This window comes from Suncus etruscus, chromosome 7, assembly GCF_024139225.1.
Source record: "Suncus etruscus isolate mSunEtr1 chromosome 7, mSunEtr1.pri.cur, whole genome shotgun sequence".
Classification (NCBI taxonomy): Eukaryota; Metazoa; Chordata; class Mammalia; order Eulipotyphla; family Soricidae; genus Suncus; species Suncus etruscus.
In genome coordinates, this window is record NC_064854.1 from 57,225,866 (window position 1) to 57,242,940 (window position 17,075).

The window sequence follows — 17,075 nt, forward strand, 5'->3', positions numbered from 1 at the left end:
AAGGGAGGCAGGAAAAGAAAAGGAATATATCCAGAGCCAGGATCTATATTTAAAAAAAAATGAACCATGGTTGGTGGGGGGGGGACAAAAAATTAACCATGGTCAAGAATCTGTTATGTCCCATTTCCTTTCTTCTTCTAGAAGTTTTCGTGAAAAGCATCTCAACTTCAGGGACCATTTTCTAGACCCAGCTCATTCCAGATGGGGCCTCAGGAAGGGAGTGAGCAGAAATGTCATGGTAACACAGAGAGAAAAGTTTATATAGACTGGGAGAAGGTGATTCAGTAGGCTCAAGTGTGGTCTCCCAGTTTCTGTGAGGGAGATACCTTAGGTGGCTGGCTGGTCCATGTGGTGAAGACCATCGAGTCTCTCCTGAAGGACATTGCCACACGGGTGCCATTTTGAAAGTCCTCGCTAAGGTGACAGTGGTGCATATATCTTTCTCTTCTTCAGGGCATCAACTGGTACCACTGGAAAGGGCACGAATTCTCCATCCCCTTTGTGGAGATGAAGATGAGGCCATATGACCGCCGTCTGCAGATGGGGTGGAAGCGACGGTCCCTGAGCATCTGAGAGGCCCACAGACCTTCTCCCACATTGTCTATATCTGATACTGTGGGACACAGACTGGGGGGAGGGGTGGCCACCTCATGAGAGGCCTCGAAGAAAGACAGTGAGTCCCCCTGGTTTCTGCTGCTCCTTTCAGCCCGCCATCTTCTGCATCCCCTCTCTCTCTCTGCCACTCAAGAGGAAAGAAGGACCTTCTCTTCAGAGACCATCTCAAAGGCCAGCCCTAGCAACAAGCAGCACCTCCTTCCTCTATCTTCTGCCTTCCTTCACCTCTGAGAATATGAGTTCAATGGTCAGGTCATCATAGTGACCCAGAGAGCTGTGTCCCCACCTCCCTCCTGAGGGAACTTGAACCTCGCCCCAGGCCCAGCACCCACATCTCTTCACTGGTCTGGTGGGTGCTAAGAGTTTCATCCATGTGCCAAACCTGACCACAAACCATGTCTTCTGCAATGACCTCACATTTGGAATCTCTTATTCAGGCTAAGGGACTTGAGGGGGGGTGGTCTCTGTTTCCTCTTGCTCAGCCAACCAACCCTTGGCCAAGTCCATTGCTGTCTTGGAACCCATGTCCCCATGGCATTGCCAGGGCAGCCTGTGCTTCAGGACTGTGGCCCTGTCTCCATTCCTCAGTGCTGGTGCTTCCCTGTGATCAGGCAGGTAGCAAGGTTAGGGTGCTCAGGATTTTGTAGCATTTTCCCAGGCACTAGGCAAAGGACAGATGTGGAAATAAGGGCTGTTCTTGCTACAGAAGGCAGATGTAATTGCTCTGTGTCTCCTCCATTTCTACTCCAATTTGTCCTGCTCTAAATTCTTTTCTGAACTGCAAACAATCAAAAAAAAAAATCTAATTTCTGACCTAAGTTAAGCTCTCTTTAGTATGAATGGCTTAAATAAGAACCAAAAGAGGGAAATTGGGGGAGCCAGAGTGACATAGGACAGCAGACAAAGTGCTTGCCTTGCATGTGGCTGACCTGGGTCCCATCCCTGACATTCCAGAAGGTCCCCTGAGTCCTACCACGAGTTATTCCTAAACTCTAAGCCAGAAATAAATCCTGAGCACCACCAGGTGTGACGCCAAAACAAAGACAAAGAAGGGAGGAGAAAGGAAAGAAGGAAGGCAGGCAGAGAGATTGTAAATCTGAAAACCAGGAAATGCAAACATGGGGCAAACAGCAAAGGAAGAACTGGGGAGGGGAGATTAGTCCCCTTTTGTTCCTCAAACCCTAAGAGCCCAGGTCCACCCACAGCATCCAGGGATTTAGTCTGGGGCAAAAGGATGAATGTGGCATCTTCAGTCCAGGTAGAAGCCAAAGCAGCAGACCCTGGAACTCCCCACTGTGTGGTAGTTTAAAAAGAGTCTGCAGCAGCATTGCCTCCACTCGCTCACAGAATGTTGGGGCAGGAAAAGGCCCTGTGACAGGCCACCCCAAAAAGGGCACAACATATGCTGTGGCAATGAGCTGAGTGTCTTTCAGCTTTTCACCATCCTTAGAAACTCTGTATTCCATTCTCTTCCCCTCAAAGGCTACAGTTGGCTGAACTCAGAGCCTCGGGCCCGTGGCTTTAGGCTCCAGGTTCCCCCAAGCTTTGGTGTCCTCGCTAAGGCTGACTTAATAAGCCACAGATCTCACGTTGCATGTCCAGGTCCCTCCACAACTCAAATCTTTGTGCAAGATGGTCAGAAGACAGACATGCAAAGGCCAGTTCCTGCAGCCCTGAACCCAACCTTCCAACACCGGTGCCTCTCTTGTTGCCTCCCAGAGGCCCATTTTCTCTCTTTTAGTGTGTGTATGTCACATCAGAGACAACAGTGACCGGGCTTCCCCAGGATTATTTCTAGGAGGGAAAGAGGAACAAATTAACATGAAAACCACCATGAGGGGGATGATTTGGGAAGACTTGCCATGGTCCATCACCAGGTGGCGCTCACACCCCTGCCACCTTCAGGAAGCCTGCCAGGTTCCCCCATTAACACTCCAATCTAGGACCTGGGGCCACTGGCCAGACGTATCCTGGAGCTGATTTTTTTGTTTGTTTGTTTAAATAAACATATGGCAGCATAGGGTGTCAGCACCCCAGTTCTGAGCCCAAGCTCATGGCGTGGTGAAGGGAGCAGCATGGAGTGCTCCTTCTAGAGTCATCCCCCTGTGTTCCCATCAGGCCCCCTGGAAGGACATGTTTTGTTTGCTCACTCACCCCAACTGGGACTGGCAGTCTCAGAGACATCACCAGCTTCTGTGATTCATGTCCCAAGGTTCCCCCTTGGGGCTCCACACTGCCGCCCAGCACAGATTCTAGAACACCTTCAGAGAGGAGGGAACCTGGGGACTATAAACCAGGGTTACCCCCATGGCCTGCTGCATTGACATGTCCAAATGTCCTTCCAGACAGACTCCACCATTGTGACCCTTTTCTCCCAGCTGGAAACCCCCATTCAGTTCCCCCCAGCCTCATAAAGCCACTGCTGAAGCCTCAAGCAGTGCCAACTCAGTCCCACCAGCAGCTAACTTCACAAAACAATTTCTGGTTGGTTCCTTATCATTTAATTCTTTCATTCCCAGGGGCCTTGATACATTAGGTCTGACAAGCATCCCACTGGGCGGGGGGGGGGGGGGCCTGGATCATCTAAACTACAAGAGGAGGTTTGGGTGTGGATGTTGAGCCTAGACCTTGCTCATTTTTGCTTAGCAGCCCCCCACCCCAGACAGACACCCCTTCCCCCAAAATACCGTTTGACTGATCTCTTGACGTCTAGAAATCAATAAGCTCCATACTGCCCCCTTGTGCAGGTGCTGGAACTACGACACCTTTAGAGCTGAGAGTAGCCTGGGGATTATAAACCACTTCCTAACCTCCAGCCTCCCATGCACAGAGATTCCAGCCTAGACAACTGGCAGATGCTTTGAGTTCTCCCCAAACAGTGACCAAGAGGAAGGGTATTGACCATGCTCTTCCTGTATTGCAGGTTCTGGTGATAAGTCCTCATCGTCAACCTGATCCTGTCAGCCTTTGCACAATGGGAATGGATGGTGGGGAGGGGATATCAGCCAGATTCAGGGACATTCCCAAAACTGCACAGATACTATATTGTGAGCCCTAATCCCATTAGCACTGCCAGGAGTAAGTCCTGAGTACAAAGCCAGGAGTAAACCCTGAGCATCTCTGGGTGCTGCCCCTCCCCCAAAATTAAAACATTCAAACTAGACTTCCCAGCCAATCGCCACACCTTATCTCCCCTGTACCTCCTACTAGGAAAGACTCAAGGTGCCATGTCTATACAAGCCTTTGTCAATCACAGGTTCCTTCTTCCTATCTTTCTCACACACTCACCCCCGATCACTCCAGGCCCCCACCAACTGCCATTACAATCTCAGCCCTGACCTTCCCAGGTGCCCAGGAGTGTCAGGATGGGAGGGAGCCATTTCTAGGGCCATGGAGTCTCTGACATCCACTGTGGAGATCTTTCAATTGTGGCTCTGAGAAACCATCAATGCAGATCCCCATCCCCCATCTCCCCTGTACCCCTAAAGTTGGAGTTTGTCCTTTTAAACTTTCCTGGCCTTTCCAGGCTGCAATAACCATGACCAGTCACTCGACTTGGCCACTGTTGTGCTCGGAAAAGCCACTGCTGAGGCTGCTTCGCCAAGAGGTGCTGTGGACTTGCACAAGCAGGGAAATGGAGGGAAAAGCTCGTTAACCATATTGTTAACTAGTATTTTTAGTCCTGGTTGCTTTGGGCCTCTGTATAATTCCTTTTTTAAACACATTTTCTATACATTAATAAAAGATCCTGAAGGAATGAGCTGCCTCTTGAGTCCTCTAGGTAATTATATCCTGATCCCTATTTCTTGAAGGTTCCCATATCCCCTATCTCTGTTAGACCCTACCAAGAATGGTCACTTTGATAACCATAGGCAGAAGGGGTCATTTGATCCCCCCAACTCCCACACTGTCCAAAAATTCAAGGATGGGACCCACAGAGATAGCACAGTGGGTAGGGCATTTGCCATGGACGTTGCTGACCAGGTTCAATCTCCAGCAACACAAAGGGTCCCATGAGCACCATCAGAAGTGATCCCTGAGCATCACCAGCTGTGGCCCTGAAACAAACCAAAAAATTCCAGCGTTCTTGGACTCCTTAGATAACAGGAGGCTGGAAGCCTTACTTAGAAACAGCTGAACACATACATTCAATTCTATTATTACATTATTACATATTATTACAGAAACTATATTCTGAACCAAAAGTTTGGGGGGAGGGTTAGATCATGAAAACAGTTTTGATTTTTTTTTACTGGAGGGGCTCAAGGCTCAATTGTGTATTTATTTTAAAAATAATGAATTTGTGTAGGCCATCAGAGTTTAAATGAGTGTTATTCAAGTCCCCAGTAAAACCTGGCATCTCCTTCCCCTCTTTCCTGCAAAAGGGCTTGGACCCACAAGAAGGAGCACAGATGTGTGGGTACCTCCAGGGCCACCTCACTATCAGTAGAACTAGTCTGGGCTCTGTGTTTCAGCCTTGAAACACAGATCAAGCAAAGATCAAGCTAAACAGCCCAGTTGTCTTCACCCTGGATAGTCCTAGGGGAGGCAGAGATCTGACACCACCTATGGGTGGTGGATGAGAGGTATCTGCAGCCCAGGCCACCTGGGCTCCTAGACTTGGCTTGTAGGACAGTGTCACCAGAATAGGCCTGTTCACTTCCTTCTCCTAGAGCATGGACCAATGTCAGATCAGACCCAGCCTGATCAGGGGACACAGGCAAAATGTCCAGCAGATGCCAAGGTACAAACACACTGCCAGGGACTTAACCCAGGGCCTCCCACATGAGACAAATACAACCCTAGATTATAGACAGATGCTTTGGGGAGGTCACATCCCAGCAGTGCTCACTTCCTTGGTGAATAAAGCCCTCCCCTCCTACTGATTGAAAGGTCTAAAGCAGAATAGAGCAGAATTTCCAAATGCATGTTTCTAACTTCTTGAAGATCAGGAAAGGGAAGAATTTCCTATTCATTAGGACAAAGATTGTCTTTTTAGTACTGACTGGGGTTTGTTTTTTTTTTTTTTTGGTGGGGGAAGTCAGATACATTTCAAATTCAAAGAAAAGGGGTACTATAGTTAAGATGCAGCTTGAATCCAGAAAAGGAACAGAGCCTTCTTAAAGGGATGATGATTATAGAATATTTCTTTAGTGGAAGGAAGAGAGGATGGGATGGGGTTGGGAAGGGGTAGAAGGGAGTTATGGGGTACTCAGGCAAGGTTCTGGTGCAATTAGAAGATGATACCTCTCTGGGTCTTAAATAAGAATCACTCACATCAGATCATAACCAATAAAATACTTGTTCCAACTGAGCACAAAAACTTTGGGTTGTTCTTCATGACAGTGAGTCCTTTAGAAGTTTCTGGGAAATAGGGAATAAATTGCAAGACATGCAGTAGAAATTATAAAAATTCAGCACACTCAATGGTACAGGAAGCAGAAGGGTGGGAGGAAACCTGCAAACATTTATGAACTATTACGTAGATGTACAAATTTCTGTAAATTGAGACAGGTGTGCTCTGTAATCCATATGTACTTTCTCTGGATTTTTTTCCATACAAGAAAAACCATTGAGTTACTATAATATAATAACCCCAAGCTCACATTTAGTACCCAGTCTACATGGAAAACATGGCCAATAGTAACGTGTCACTGACAATGGCTCAGCTGACCTATTGACCCGGATGAGCAAAGAAAATCAACAGAGTTGTTTGCCCTCCAGCCTGACCCCAACCTTTCCCTGTACCTTTGAACGGCATTGAGAAATATGTCAATCTAGATTTCAATCCCAGGGCCTCCCCTGCTCCCCAGTCAAACATAAATGCCAAATGTTAGTAAGTATGAAAGAATTTTGCTTGCTAAGTTTAAAAGGGTTGGGCATGGGGGCCAGAGAGATGGCACAGCAGGTAGGGTGCTTGTCTTACATGCTGTAAACCCAAGTTTGATCCCTAACATCCCATCGTGCCCTTCCCTCAGCCCTGCCAAGAGTGATCCCTGTGTGCAGAGCCAGCAATAAGCCCTGGGCACTACCAATAGGCCCTGAGCACTACCAATGTGGCCCAAAGACCAAAAAGGAAAGAAAAGATTAGGTTTTAAGATGATGGCACTTTGGTCACAGATTTCTCTGCTGTAGAAAAGCTATCTTATGTGTTGTTGCTTAGTTAACAGCATCTATTGACTCTCCTCACTCAATTCCAGTAGGCCCACCTCCAAGTTAGAGTGAATCAAAGGCTCTTTAGACATTGACAAATGCAACCTGGCCCTGGGGGGAAATAGGTGGGGGGGGGAGTGATCCCCTGAGATAGGAAGACAGGTGGAAAAGTGATGGTTTGTAGCCAGCCCTCATTCAATTTTCAGAAAGCTTATCCACATTAGCCCTAAGAGTCCCCTCTATACAACATTGATAAACATTTTTGATCAGACTTATATTTAAAGGGTATGAATGTTGAAGAAGAAGAAGAAGAAGAAGAAGAAGAAGAAGAAGAAGAAGAAGAAGAAGAAGAAGAAGAAGAAGAAGAAGGCCTCTATAACTACTTTATTTTTATGTAATTTCTCTGGAGGAATTTCTCCAGGTATTTTATGGCCTAAGATTAAATTCTAAGTTAGGGGAGAGAAATTATAAGATGGTACTTTAACACCAAGAGTTTGAGTGACTCCACATGCCTCAAAGCCAAAGTCCCTTCCAAGTTAGACCTTAGATTATGCTATTTCTCTAGATAGACAGTAATAACTGCATCTGGTTGTTGAAAAGCCCCAACTACCTCATAGTCACATGTCCTGGAGACTTCGGAAATGGAAAAAAGAAAGAAATTAGGGGCATGACAAACACTAAAAACAGGAAGAAAAAACTGACTCAGAATTCGATTGACACTTCTGACCTACTAAACTCAGAAAGCCAGTGTCTGGGAAAGGTTCAAAGTCATAGGCTTTACTTATTTTCGCTTTGGGGCCATACACAGCAGTGCTCAGGGCTTAAGAATCACTCCTGTCAGGGCTCTGGAGACCATATGGGATGTTGGGGATCAAACACCAGAAGACTGTGTGCAAAGCAAGTGTCCTACCCACTGTACTATCTCTCCAGCCCCTAAATGATATGTTTAAGAATTACTGGGGCCGGCAAGGTGGCACTAGAAGTAAGGTGTCTGCCTTGCAAGCACTAGCCAAGGAAGGACCACAGTTCGATCCCCCAGCATCCCATCTGGTCCCCCTAAGCCAGGGGCAATTTCTGTGCACTTAGCCAGGAGTAACCCCTGAGCATCAAACGGGTGTGGCCCGAAAAACAAAAACAAAAAAAGAATTACTGATGTTGGAGCCAAAGTGGTGGCACAAGCAGTGGGGCATTTGCCTTGCATACACTTGCCTTGCACTGCAGTTCCATCCCCCAGCGTCCCATATGGTCCCCCAAGCCAGAAGCGATTGAGCACATAGCACTCTCAAGGTCACCAGATGTGGCCCAAAAACAAAACAAAACAAAAACAAAAAAAGAATTACTGATGTTATTTTAGAAAAAACAATGATTAATCAGATCCCCCTGGTCCCCCTGCAAATTCAGCCAAGGAAGACTTGACGGTATCCCAAGAATAGAAAGGAAACAAATGGAAGACAGTTGTCCACCAAAGAAACCGACTCCAGCCTTAGCATGTGACCAAGAATCTCATTTTCCATAAAGCCCCTTTACACCCACTCTATCCCCCTTCAAGGCCCCATGCTTTCCCCTTCAACATCAGCCTTTTCAGAGAAGCCAAACAATTGATTTCTCCCACCCAGTCTCCTGGCTATTGTTCTGAGAAACTGCAGTCAGCCAATCAGATCTGAAATGCAATTGTGAGTGTTGAATAAAAGAAGGCCCCCAAGATCACAAGAGCATCTGGGAGCATCCGTTAAAGGGGGAACTGGCAGCCACACACTCATGACTGCCCACGGGGACCTGAGTCTTCCCAGAAGTTTGGGTATGGATGATAAGAATCACGAAGGAATGGGGAGGAAATTACCCACCTCCACCCGGTTTTAGTGCTGGACTTGGAGCCATCAAATTAACACCCGACAGATGAGTTGGAGAAAGGCACAGACTGAACTGCATTCATCCATATGGAAAACTGACGGAGATGTAAATCCCAACGCCAAAAGAGCTAAATGAGGATTTAGATCCTGAACGTGGAAGGAGATGAAGTCTAGGGGCTTCCAGAGAGAGGAGGGGGCATTAGAGACTATAAGAGGAAGATGAGGAATTCTGGAATTAGGTGCCTGTCATGGACATAGAGGTTCCCCCCAAAAAAAATTTAATTTAGGGGCCGGAACAATAGCACAAAGGGGAGGACATTTGCCTTGCACATGGCTGACTGACCTCAGTTCGATCCTCAGCATCTCATATGGTCCTTTCTGAACCCACCAGGATTGATTCCTGATTGCAAAGCCAGAAGTAACTCCTGACTGAGCACAGCCGGGTGTGGTCAAAAAAAAGCAAAAACAACTTTAGTTTAACAAACTAAACTAAAAACAGGGCCTGAGCGATAGGACAGAAGGTAGGGCACCTGTCTTGCATGTGGTTGACCCGGTGTGATTCTCTGCATCCCATATAGTCCCTTGAGCCCCACCAGGAGTGATCCCTAAGCACAAAATTAGGATGAAGCATTGAGCACTGCCAGGTGGTACCCCAACATCAAACCAAACAATAAACAGACATTAGTGGCTATGCTCACACACACATACACACACACACACACACACACACACACACATTTGTACTTAGAAGTTAGCTCCCTCCATGCCTTTTGGTGCTGGGAATCCAAAATGGTCAAGGTACAGGTGCCTACTATTCAAAGCATGTGGGTAGCACAGGGGATAGAACTCATGACCTCACACTTGTAAGGCAAGAAAGTTCACTCCTGAGTGAACCCCAACCCTGGGGTCTCTGAGCATCCTCTTGACTTGCAAGAGCTACAAACTGGGATCTTTTGTTCAGACAAGTGGGTCGCTGACAGACATTTCCCCAAGACCAAGTCAAGCAAGCCTGTCTTTGCAAGGAAAACAATTGACAGTATGTTGGAGCACGGGCAAAAATGTGAGTTCTCGAGAGGAAATGGGAGTACTTGGAGCTGCCGAGCTAAGCTTGACAGCTTCCCAATACTGGAGAACCTTCTTGATGAGATCACTCGTGTTGGTATTTGAAAAAAAAGAGAATTAAAAAAAATGTTTGAAAAAAAATAAAATAAAAAAATGTTTGGTCTTAAAAAAAATAGGTCAAATTGAGAACTTGTCTTAACTCTTCAAACATTTTTGTTATTCATTGGCCTGTAGTTTTCCTATTGATTTTAGGAGCTATTTTTTTTTAACATGTTCTTTAGTGGGCACTTTTGTCAGTGACTTTCCTGTTCTATTACTACATGATTGATGCCTTTCATGGGAGCAGCAGCATCCTGATTCCCAGGTGACCCATGTGCTAGTTTGTCCCATGAAAGAGCCCTCGGTTGGCTGGTTTTGGTTTCTGGCCCTGAGACATGAATTCATTCTTCTGTATTCTCTTAGTTTTAATAGTCTGTATCCAAGGTTTAGGAAATTTTTATTATGCAGAAGGATATAGAATTACCACTCCCCCAAAAAAAGCTCATTCCACAGGGGTGCTACACAATCTGTAAAACAAGACAATGCTCAATTTTAATTTTCCCATAGAAATTTTTCCAGTACCACTTATTTAAAAACACTTTTTGGGCCAGGAGAGAAAGTTCCACAAACTAAGCACATGCTTTGCATGCAAGGGGCTTGGGTTCTGTCCTCAGAACAGCATGGTTCTCTGAGTACTACTGGTCACACCTCCAAACTTCAATTTGTTTTTTTTGAGGAGGGTCACACCCAGTGATGTTCAGGGGTTATTCCTGGCTCTGCAATCAGGAATCACTCCTGGTGGTGCTTATGGAACCATATGGGACGCTGAGGATTGAACCTGGGTCAGACACATACAAAGTAAGCACCTTACCTACTGTCTGATCTCTCTATCCCCTCTTTTCAATGCTTTTAAACACAAAGCCAGGAGTAACCTCTAAGCACTTCCAGGTATGGCCCCAAAAACACACACAAAAAAATTATAATTAAATAAAAATTTTTAAATGTTCCCTTGCCTACTTGTCAGCAATGATAACTAGAAAGTAAGTCTTTATGACTGGAAGGCAAACTTGCTTGTACTTGTGCTCACTCGCTCACCCTCTTGCTCACTCACTCACTTGTTCACTGTTTTCTTCGACATCACACTCACACAGAAGAGAGCACTTGTCCTTAAAGAATCTAAAATCTAAAGTTCATACAGTCCTTAGGATAGAAATTTGCCCTTGGTTCCTCAGATATTTTCACTTGCAATATTCCTCCCATTCTTCAATGCTTTAAGCAAGTTTTAAGCATGAACATTACTAACACTTTTTCCACTGATCTGAGCAGAGCAGTTGTCCTGAATACCTACTGAATCTCTCATCAGGAACACTTGTGCCTTTTCTAGAACATTCCTAAGTAGCAAGGTGGAATACCCAGAGGAACCCCACTCAGGACAAGGTTGGCATCTGTGTCTGGGGTCTTTCCAGGAGATGCAGGGAAATTGGGGAAATTGTGTGTGGCTTCTGTTGACACATGCACACCTAACTAGAAGTTTCCAGCAAGAGGAGAGTTAAGTCAAGGTCTCTGAAGCCTTGCAAAGCCTGTTTCTACCTATCAAGAGGCTGGTTTTGTGAGATACCTGAAACACTTTTGGTCCCATCCTCAGAGGCAGCCTGCATGCAAAGAATCTTCCTTCTCTGAATCTAAATCGGGATGGAGATGCCATGAGTAGTGCATCTAAGCAGCAGGTGATGGTGTCCAGCAAGGGGAGTGACATGTTCTTGAGGCAGAAGGCTCTGCAAAGCGTGTCTCTTTCTCTCCCTTTGTCAGCCAGCACATCACTAGTAACACATGATTTTTCTTTCCTCTGAATTAAGTCTCCTTAAATCTCTGTCCTTTCCACTCTGGGACTAATATGGGGTAGCAAGCTACTCTCCATGTGGGCATCACCAATGTGTGGACTTTGGCTGGAGTAGCTGTCTCTGAGCTGCTTTCTTGGGTGTGAGATTTCCATAGAGGCCTCACCCTGGACTGAAGGCTGGAGAATGTTCGAGCAGCTACCTCTGCTCTCAAGTGGGAAATGCCCAGATAACATCAAGGCTTCTGAGTGCTGGGACCTTCTGCCTTATGCATCTTGTTCAATCCAATATATTGATTTTTCTACTGTAGCAGGTGAAAAAAAGAGGGTTCTCATTCTCTCTCTTTCATACACTGTCTGTCACATACCTGTCCTGTCAATTTTCCATCTCTCCATCCTACAATATTGAGCTTTTGAATGGTTCCTATTATTTTGACCATGTAAACACCTTTTATAGCTCAGACCTATCATCCACGTAATGACTTTGCCTTCTCGAACAATCTACTGGTTCCCTAGGCATTAAGAGTTGTCTTTCATTTGCTTGTTTCAATTTCTATGAACATACTCTGAATTATTTCTAGGTACTTGTCCGTAATCCACATCTCAACAAGGGGGACCCCGGTGGAAATTTTTGGTGTCAGTACCTTTGTATCTTTTTCTTTAGTCATATTTTAGAGAAAACTTCTTAGAATTTCTTTCCTGGAGCATAAAAGTCTGGCTGTCAAGAGTCTGAGAGCATGGCAGGAGATGAAGATACTAAGGTCAATGCTCTGACCTCAGTGTATGAACTTCTGAGGAGTGCCATATTTCCAAAAGGATCCTCTTCCTCAATACAGCACTTCATCTCTCTCAAGTGGACAACCCTTGAATCTTAAGTCAGTGTGAAAATGGAAGGCTTATACTGATCAAAAAATGATTTGGAAATCCCACACTGTCATTTAAAAGAGTTTCAACAGGGGCCAGAGTGATAGTCCAGTAGGTAGGGCGCTTGTCTTGTACACAGTTGAGCTGGGTTCAATCCCCAGCATCCCAAATGGTCCCCAAAGTTCCACCAGGAGTAATTTCTGAGTACAGAGTCAGAAGTAAGCCCTAAGCACCACTGGAAATGACCTCCTAACAAAATATTAATACATAAAGGTGAAAAATATTTTCAACCAATCTTCCTGATTTTCAAGCCTCCTTTTTGCTGCTTTTATGAAATCCATTGGCCCTGATTCCTCAGATATGATTTAAATTAGTTTTCTGTTTCTCCCCCCTCATTGATTCTACAGCATTCAAGTTTCGACATCCCTGGGCAAAAAAATTCCATGACTACTCTTCCTAGACTGCCCAGTCTCTACACATTGGGTAGCTGATATCTTTCCTTGGTTCTTTTTTTTTTTAATAAATATAATTTTTATTTTAATCACTTTCCTTGGTTCTATCTGTTCTGATAGTTTATGTTTTTGCAAGAATCCCATTATCATCCTTTTAACAGAGTGTTGGCAGGAAAAAGATTGAAAGCATGTGCTCAGTTTATTGACTTGAAATAAAAGCCCCTTAGCTTTTTAATTAGACCTCGTGCTACCCTTTACAAAACACTCACTATTTATATGCTAGTCCCTCATTCCTTCATTTCTCTGTCTCTCACATACACTCCTCTTTATGTTGCTCTGTCTCACCTTTCCTCCTCCTCCTCCTCAGCCATGTGCCTGCAGACTGCAGACTCTAGCTCCCTCCCAAGATTCTTCTAGAATTCCTGTGTAGTTCTGCATAGGGAATATTTTCTCGAATACTAACTGATTATTGACTTTCTCTGCTACTGCCTGAAAAGATATGATAGTTTCTTCCATGGAAGCCCTCCCTCTTTCATGGATGTTTCTGGACAACAAGAGTGTCTTATAAGGCCAGGAGAACTGTGAGATGCAGGAGAAAGTTTTAGTTTACTAGTCCACACCATATTCTTTTTTTTGGGGGGGGGGGATTTTGGGTCACACCCAGCAGTGCTCAGGGGTTACTCATGGCTCTATGCTCAGAAATCGCTCCTGACAGGCTCCTGACGTATGGGATGCCGGGATTCGAACTGCCTTCCTTCTGCATGCAAGGCAAATGCCTTACCTTCATGCTATCTCTCTGGTCCCCACCATCTTCTTTATTAGACCCGCTGATGACTGTTATTGTTGCAGGTGATATAAAAGCATCACCCAGACCAGAATTCAAAGTTGGATCCAAAATTAATAGCTAGAAATTATGTATCATTCTTTGCAGTCAAAGCACTATAGCCCTCATCAATTAATTATGATAATTTCCTACCATTATCGAGCTAATTAAATTTCAAAGTAAAAAGGGGGGAGCCAATTTGGGACCCTCCCTACAGGCAAATAATCGGGAACATTGTCCTCATCCTTACTTCTAGACCTTCCATTAGGGACAGTGGACACTGGGTGGGCCAGTTCACATGCCCCTGGCCCCTATTCCTCCTGCCAGTGTGTTACCAGCCCAGCACCTCTCTCCAGAATGTGACTACATACAGATGAGACATGAGTCCCTCTCCTCCCCACCTCTCCCCTTCCCTTCCCTCTCCTCTCCTCTCCTCTCTCACACACACACACACACACACACACACACACACACACACACACACACACACACACACACCTTCTGATGCCTAAATAAAGAAACAAAATGGGCAGAACTTAAAAAGAGCCAAGTCTTGAAAAATTTGAGAATGGTTTTTAAAAATGGGCTTTTGAGGGACCAGAAAGATAACTCAGAGGCTTGAGCTTGCCTTGCATACAGTTGGCTCTGGTTTAATCCCTGATATCACAAAGGTTCTCCCCAAGCATGGAATAAGATCAACAAATGTGGTCCCCAGAATCTCCTAGGTTTTTCCCAAGCATGGAGCAAGATGTATAAACTTGGTCCACAAACAAGAAAGGAAAAATACACCCAGACTGGTAATCAGTGAAGACAGTTACACCCTCCAACACGACAGGGTCCTTATGTCTGCCATAGGACATATGTCCTTATGTTGAAGCAATAGGACAGTGTTGAGGGCACTTGCCTTGCACGCAGCTAATCAGGGTTCAATCCCTGGCATCCCATAGGATCCCCTGAGCACCACCAGGAGTGATCCCTGAGTGCAGAACCAGGATTCAGCCCCGAGCACCACTTAGTGTGGCCCCGAAACAATCTAAAATCTCTGGTCATTGTATATGAAATGCATATATAATGAATATGATGGTAGAGGAGAACAGTCCATTCAAGTAGAAGATATTGCAATCCAGAATGTTCTCAGCCCCACCCCCATCCTGCCATGCAGGGCCCTTGTGCTTCGAGCTATTTATTGGCCCACTGCCTCCCCCCAACCTGCCTCCACTGCATTCCTCTGGCTCCTTTTATCTTGTGGCAGCACTGAAGGAAGTTGAGTCCCAGAATCCAAGACGCCAGACCACTGCGTTCTTGGGATGCTTCCATTGTGCTGCCCCAAGGAAGGCATGTTTGGCTACATCTGATAAGGCCAGGTCAATGCGCAGGGGAGCAGGGAGCGAGAGTGGGTCCGAGGGCACTTCCTGATCTGGGGAGATGCTGTCATGATTCCGATTTCTGTACAAAGGGCAAAAGAGGAGAGGCTGCAATATACAAGCCCATATCCCTTCTCACTTGATTCTCATACTATACCCATCTTTTCTGCTTATTAACAAGTCCAGAAATCAATGACTTCTGCAATCTGGTCTAAAAACATCCCAAGACTCTAGATCTGCCTGCTTCAATGAGCAAGTCATGAAATTCTGCCTCATGAAATTATGCCCCCTGATTTGCTGCTTAGCAGCTGGTCCCTTTTCTGCACTGAGGGCATAGAGGGGAGATGGTTGGCAGGCTTACCAGGGGTCTTCAGGATCTGAATTTATCATATATCCAGAGACCTCAAGGGGGATGGTCCGAGTTTATAGGGAAGGGAGAGCAGAGGTCCCCAGGAGAGACATCTGGAAAGAGTCACTCTTCCTACCTCTTCCCTTCTCTCTTTCTTTCTCTCTTTCTCTTTCTTTCTTTCTTTCTTTCTTTCTTTCTTTCTCTCTCTCTTTCTTTCTTTCTCTTTCTTTCTTTCTTTCTTTCTTTCTTTCTTTCTTTCTTTCTTTCTTTCTTTCTTTCTTTCTTTCTTTCTTTCTTTCTTTCTTTCTTTCTTTCTTTCTTTCTTTCTCTCTCTCTCTCTCTCTCTCTCTCTCTCTCTCTCTCTCTCTCACACACACACACACACACACACACACACACAAATGGTTGGCAGGCTTCCCAGGGGTCCTCAGGATCTGAATTTATCATATATCCAGAGACCTTGAGGGGGATGGTCCAAGTTTATAGGGAAGGGAGAGCAGAGGTCCCCAGGAGAGACATCTGGGAAGATTCACTCTTTCCTACCTCTTCCCCTCTCCCTCTCTCCCCTCCTTCTTCTCTCTCTTCTCTCTCTTCTCTCCTCTTTCTTCTCTCTTCTCTATCTTTCTTTGTCTCTCTGTCTGTCTCTCTCTGTCTCTCTCTCTGTCTCTGTCTCTCTGTCGCTGTCTCTCTCTCTCTCTCTCTCTCTCTCTCTCTCTCTCTCTCTCTCTCTCTGTCTCTCTCTCCCCCCCTCCACAGAAGCAACAAGGACAGATTCCAAGAATTTCCTTCCCTTGATCTCTCCTCCCCCAGCAACTCAGTGTGAAGAAACAGAGGCTCAAAAACAAGGAAATCAGAAATCCTCTGCAGCGGCCTGAACTAAATGGAGCTTCTGGTTTTATATGTGTGCCTTGATTTTATGCAGAACCATCTCCAAATCATAAATTGCTTTTAATGCTTCCTGAATGTGAGTGAATCCATGGAGAACTTGTGTTACTCAGACACTGGGGAGGTCAGAACAGGACCACAGAGAAAAATCAGGGGATCAGAGCTGAAGGTTCAGGCAGGATCAGACCAGTCTGAGCTTCCTATTTTAGGGGTGGTAGAGTTCATTCATTTATCCATCCATCGATTCATTTATTCATTCACCATCCATTCACTAAATTGTGGGGTTCTGAACAAGGAAACACGCCATTTTGTGAAGGTCACATGTCAGGCTTCTCTTAGGTTCTGAATAAGGAGGGTTCCAATTTTATAAGCCACGTGCTAGGTTTCCTCAAACCATTAAGACCACCCCAAGCTACCTGGTCATACCAGGTAGCCTATCTGGAAAGGACACAAGGGAGCAGTAGGAAGGTACCCCTAAACAATAGCCAATCATTTGAAAGATCATCAGAAAGCTAGAACCTCCCTATATAATCCTATTCATGACCTTGGGAGTGGTTCAACCCTGACCCAGTCAGTTAGGAGCTGTTGGTAGATAGGTTAAAATTTTGTTCAGCTTTATTCCAATTGTGTGGTCTCTTGTCCTTCTACTTCAGATCCTAACAAAATCTTATTTTTTTTTATTATTTTTTTTTGTGGTTTTTGGGTCACACCTGGCAGTGCTCAGGGGTTACTCCTGGCTCCATGCTCAGAAATTGCTCCTGGCAGGCACAGGGGACCATATG

The 17,075-nt window shown here is 45.4% G+C and overlaps 1 protein-coding gene across 2 annotated transcripts in view; it reads left to right on the forward strand.

Annotated features, from left to right (window-relative positions):
* TNR (tenascin R) overlaps nt 1–1,031 on the forward strand; it is a 262,025-nt gene extending 260,994 nt beyond the window's left edge. For both annotated transcript variants that reach the window (XM_049776399.1, XM_049776400.1), the window contains exon 23: nt 454–1,031. In XM_049776399.1, the coding sequence (XP_049632356.1) occupies nt 454–573 (120 nt within the window). In that variant the 3' untranslated portion in view covers nt 574–1,031. The remainder of the gene's footprint in view (nt 1–453) is intronic.
* The last annotated feature ends 16,044 nt before the right edge of the window (nt 1,032–17,075 follow it).